Source organism: Ahaetulla prasina, chromosome 2 (genome assembly GCF_028640845.1).
Source record: "Ahaetulla prasina isolate Xishuangbanna chromosome 2, ASM2864084v1, whole genome shotgun sequence".
Taxonomy (NCBI): domain Eukaryota; kingdom Metazoa; phylum Chordata; class Lepidosauria; order Squamata; family Colubridae; genus Ahaetulla; species Ahaetulla prasina.
Genome location: NC_080540.1, coordinates 171,991,535 through 171,996,773, shown reverse-complemented (window position 1 = coordinate 171,996,773; position 5,239 = coordinate 171,991,535). Strand labels below are relative to the sequence as shown.

Sequence of the window (5,239 nt, the reverse complement as noted above, 5' to 3'; positions counted from 1 at the left end):
TTGTTTCAATAAAATGAATATTGTGCATTATGCCTTTCTCTGTTTCATGCTTTAGTTATTTTCTTTCACCCTTCATGATTCTTGCATCGTTGAAGAGGCTACAATCATTTCTCTAGCAGAGCAGACCTAAGCAACCATGTATGTTATAGACTCAAAGCTTACAAATTGCATACAAATGACGATTTTTAAAAGATTTCTGGGTGGGATAGAGGGAACAAATTTGCTTTTTAAAAACTTCAAAACCTGCTTCAATAAAATGAGTATTGTGCATTATACCTTTCTCTGTTTCATGCTTTATTTTTTATTTTCTTTCATCCTTCATGATTCCTGCATAATTGAACAGGCTTTTCTATATCAATATAATATAATTTCAAATGCTTTAGCTGAATTCCATTACTACTATTAAAAACATTCCAAATATTATAATCACATCTATTAAACTTACTACCATTCATTTATACTTGTAAATCTTATTATCCTTTATCCCACCCTCTTATTTTCTTCTTTTTCCCTTTCCCCCCTAATTTTAAAGTCCCTTGCTCTCCTAGTTTGCCCCGTATTTCCAACTTCTCTGTTAATCCCGGTGTAATCATTTGATTTTTTTTATATTTTGTCTCTTCCCCTTTTCTTTCTCTCCTTGTCCCTTTATAATCCCTCCATTTTTGACATTGTTAATCCTAATGTAATATTTAAAATTCATCTTCATTTCTAACCTTTTCCCCTTTCCTTTTCATCCCTTTATTTGTTTCCTTTTTCCCATTAATTTTCTCCTAAATCCTCTCTTTTTTTCATTGTTACTCCCACCATAATCATTTAATTTTTCATAATCAATGTCTTTATTTTTAATAGTACTTTCTTGCTTCTTGTTCCTGGTTTCTTCCACTTGGGTATGTTCCAGCACAGTCTCTAGTTTATCCAGTTTAGGTTTTTCATGCATCATTGTAAGCATTTCATTTATTTCCAATTTGAATGATATGCGCATCGTTTCAATCATTTCAATTAGTTCCTGCGTCATTTTGTTGTTTCTGAGTTGTCTTTATTCCAATTTTAAGTTTTGTTATGTTCCACTTTCTTTGAATGTCGAGATCAAACAGCTTAAACAAAAACAAATCCTCCTCAAAAGTTCCCACCAGTGTTATCACTTTAAGAATTTTTTTTCCAAAATACACATTAACAGTTGTAATGTATCTTTCCGCCTGCAGATTTCTCTCTCCAATTCACACTTCCAGTCAACACATTAAAAAAAATATCCAATTTATTTATTAAATCCACATTGCCAATATTTATCAATTTCAATCTTTTTAGTATTGTTTTAATGTTCCCCAAGTTCCAATTTTCAAATCCAAATCCAAATCCAGTTTTTTAAAAAAAACTCTGTCACAGGGCTTTTAATTTTAAACTTTTGTTTGTTCTTCCTTCATGTTCAAAAGTTTTAAAATTATTAACAATCCTCTTCACCACTATTTCAGGTTTCTTCTAATAATAATTTAAATATCTCCAGACAAATTCTAAACCAAAACTCAAGTTCCATTTCAGGCTTTGACACTTTAAATTTCCGCTTTGTTCTCCTCTCTCTATTAATATTCCCCACCGCCCATTAGCTGCTGTTTCTTTGCTGGGGCAGCCTTTAGCAATTTAAAAATATTTCTTTTTTGCCTGTGAGCTGGCCAATCACTCACCTGGTACCAATACTCCATCCAAATCACCGCTCCTGCTCAAAACTTTAATCTGGTTTCCCCAGCTTAGTGACGGCTGCAATGGCCACCACCCTGCCGCTGAGTCAAAGAATTTCCTCCGATCTCCAAGGAACTTGCTTGTTCCTCTTGGTCTTCTGAGGTGCCTCTCCTTCTTCTCCAACCCTACAGGACAGATCTGGTTCAAAGACCCCCCTGACAGCGATTTGTCAGACCGGATTTTCACAAGGCTCATCAGAGGTGAGCTATTAGGTGACTGTATCGCTGCGATGCTTCCAGTCGAATCCCAGCACAGTTATTTTGGTTAGAAAATCAAGGATCAGCTTATTAATGGATGGCTTACCTGTGAGCTCATATGGGATAACAAATATTTTTTGAAGTATTACTATATATACAATAAGCTGAAACAGTAGTTTATTCAGGGGTGTATTTTGGCACCTAAAATTCTCAGTTTATTTGTGAATATATTCCCCAACCTGACATTCTTCAAAAGCACTATGAATTCTAGTTCTTGGAGTCCTAACACATTCCTCCTTAAAATTCAATATTGCTTATGCCCTCTTGGGTTTACTAGGAGCAGGATGGCTGGTTATTAAATTCCTTTTTAAAAGAATAGAATAGAATAGAATTCTTTATTGGCCAAGTGTGATTGGACGCCCAAGGAATTTGTCTTGGTGCATACGCTCTCGGAGTACATAAAAGAAAAGATACATTTGTCAAGAAAAATAAGGTTCAACACTTAATGATTCTTAATATAAATCTTAAGGATACCAGCAACAAGGTTACAATCATACAGTTATAAGTAGGAGGGGATGGATGATACGAATGCTGAAAAGATTAATAGTAATGCAGACTTAGTAATTAGTTTGACAGTGTTGAGGGAGTTATTTGTTTAGCAGAGTGATGGCGTTCAGGAAAAAACTGTTCTTGTGTCTAGTTGTTCTGGTGTACAGTGCTCTATAGCGTCATTTTGAGGGTAGGAGTTGAAACAGTTTATGTCCAGGATGCAAGGGGTCTGTAAATATTTTCAGGTCAGTAGAGATTGGCAGCAATAAAAACTTACATAGGACATGGTGAGCATTACATTAAGATTTTTCTTTGAATCAGCTTCCAAAATGCCCCCTTGACATCCTTGTTTCTCAGGCTGTAGATCAGAGGATTGAGCATGGGAGTCAGAGCCCCGTATGCTAAGGCTATGACCTTGTCCTTTTCAGAAACGGATTTCTCTTTGGGTCTCAAGTACACGATCATGATTGTTCCATAAAAGACACTGACCACAGCAAGGTGAGAGCTACAGGTGGAGAAGGCTTTTCTGCGTCCCTCAGTAGAGCTGATACGTCGTATAGCCAGGCCTATGCGGACGTATGTCACAACTATGAAGCCAAAGGGAGGGAATAACAGAAAGAAGCTGGAGATATGCATAAAGAGTTCACTGACTGTGTTGGAACAAGCCAGTTTGAGTAAAGATTGCAGCTCACATGCAAAATGGTTGATGGTGTGATGGCCACAGAAGTCAATGGGCTGCAAGAGCACGTTGACCAGTGTCGTCATGAAGGAAAGGCCCACTGACATGGCTACTAGAAAAAAGCATAATTTCCAACTCATGATTTGTGTGTAGTATAATGGCTGGCATATAGCTGCCAAGCGATCATATGCCATGACTGCCAAAATGATGCACTCTGCTACAACCAGAAATAGACCCATGTACATCTGGACCAAACATCTAGAGAAAGAAATTGTGGGTCTGTAAATGAAGCAGTTCACTAAAATCTCAGGAATTGCATTGTTGGTAAGAATAAAGTCTACTGTGGAAAGGACACAAATGAAGAAATACATGGGGGTATGAAGTCGGGGGTCAGCAATGATTAATATGATGATGAGTCCATTGCCAAGAAAGCTAATGAGATACACCATCAAGAGGAACCAAAAGAGAATAATCTGAGCTCTGGGATAATCTGATAATCCGATCAGGATGAATTTGGTCACCAGTGATTCATTTGAAGTTCCTATCCCATTTTCTCTCATTCTCTCCTGCAGGAAAGAATGAATCTTTGATTACTGACTACATTCAAGAGAGATACAATATTTTCATTTTAAATGTTTAGATTGTCAAAGCTGAATAGAAAAAATAAAAATGAAATAAAAACTGTTTGAAAACCACTTTGCTCATCATGCTTAGACAGAATTTGTTTTAACCATGGTTTATTGAATACAACTGTTGGATTCTCACATGGGTAGGTTCACACACTGCATTAAAGTGTATGTTGTTTGCAAACTGCAGTGACCGCATAAAAGGTTATATATCAGATTCTTGGCCTCCTCCCTGGGCTGTCATTTCCTATAAAAGATTAAGATTGAGAATGGAGGTTGGTTAGAGAACTAAATCTCTTATCAGAAAGATAAGCATTTGAATAACCAGAAAACAACACAATTCATTTCAGTCACAGTTCCTTTCTCATTCCTTTTTTTTTTTTGCATCAGTCTTCTGTTTAATTAAAATCTACATCTAGACTTCCTTTTTCTGTCCCTTCTTATCTTTTTGAATTAGCCTTGTTCAGATGGGTAGTTTAAAGGTCATTCACCCTATTTCTTTCTCAGATCCCTGCTATGTCTGTAGATGTATGCACATGTAAATACAGACACACAAACACCTACACACACACACACACACATACAGAGAGAGAGAGAGAGAGAGAGAGAGAGAGAGATGATGGAGTTTGATATCTGCTCTTTGTGCTCAATTCATAGCAACTGCATATGTTTGACACGGCTTCAAAGTCTCCTGTCTAGATCAAGGATTCCATGAATTCAAGATTTGCTTTACAAATACAAACAGAGAAGAACTTACCCACTTAAATTATCTTCTGTATTCGTCTTTTTATCTCTGAAGTTTTGCTTACCCAGTGTTCTTCCAGTGATAAATAGTCAAATATTTTCATTAATGTCTTCCAAAGTAATTGTGAAAAGCAAAGTGGGGGAAATGGTGCTATTTGCTTTCAAAGAAACTGGGGATTTGATGAAGTTTAGATCCAGATTTGTGGTCTGAAGTTTTCTAGCATCATCCAGTCATATTATCTTTGCATCATGTATTTTTGCTATGCGTAGTGGTCCTCATTGTGGTTGCTTTTACTTCTGAGCCACAGCTCGAGAAGAAAAACAAGCACTTAAAGGGGAAAAATATTAGCAGAAGGATAGTGTCTTAGATCTGTTCTTTGCCTTGGCATTGAGAACAACATTGTCAGTACCTTGAGGTAAAAGGGTTTATTTTCATTCTTATCTTTTCCCCTGTGTGTAGTAAATGCTGGAAGAAGGCCGAGGTAAAATTCCAAGGACAGGTCTTTAATTGAACTTCAAGGGAATTTCCTGCCCATTAAGTTTAAAGTCGAAAAGATAATTTAAGTTCAACTGTGCCATTCTTTTCCAGAAAGGCAGCTTTACAGCAAAACCAATGTTTTTAGTTTCTCAGAGACTGACAACATTTATAGAATAAAATGGCTGTAGAAGCCAGTGTTCTGGTGTACTGCACAACCAAATGAGAATCCAGA

The 5,239-nt window shown here is 36.6% G+C and overlaps 1 protein-coding gene across 8 annotated transcripts in view; it reads right to left on the bottom strand.

Moving 5' to 3' along the window:
• Positions 1-4,898, bottom strand: part of LOC131191466 (olfactory receptor 13H1-like) — a 59,985-nt gene extending 55,087 nt beyond the window's left edge. For 3 of the 8 annotated variants that reach the window (XR_009153499.1, XR_009153505.1, XR_009153506.1), the window contains exon 1: positions 4,543-4,898. Coding sequence is in view for 2 of the 8 variants with exons in the window: in XM_058169643.1 (XP_058025626.1) it covers positions 2,775-3,725; positions 4,595-4,633 (990 nt within the window). In the remaining 6 variants the exon portion in view is untranslated. Of the gene's footprint in view, positions 1-787; positions 1,860-1,901; positions 3,726-3,766; positions 4,033-4,542 lie in introns of those variants that run through there. The other 5 variants (XR_009153504.1, XR_009153503.1, XM_058169644.1 and 2 more) reach the window with 5 other exon arrangements.
• Between the last annotated feature and the right edge of the window lie 341 nt (positions 4,899-5,239).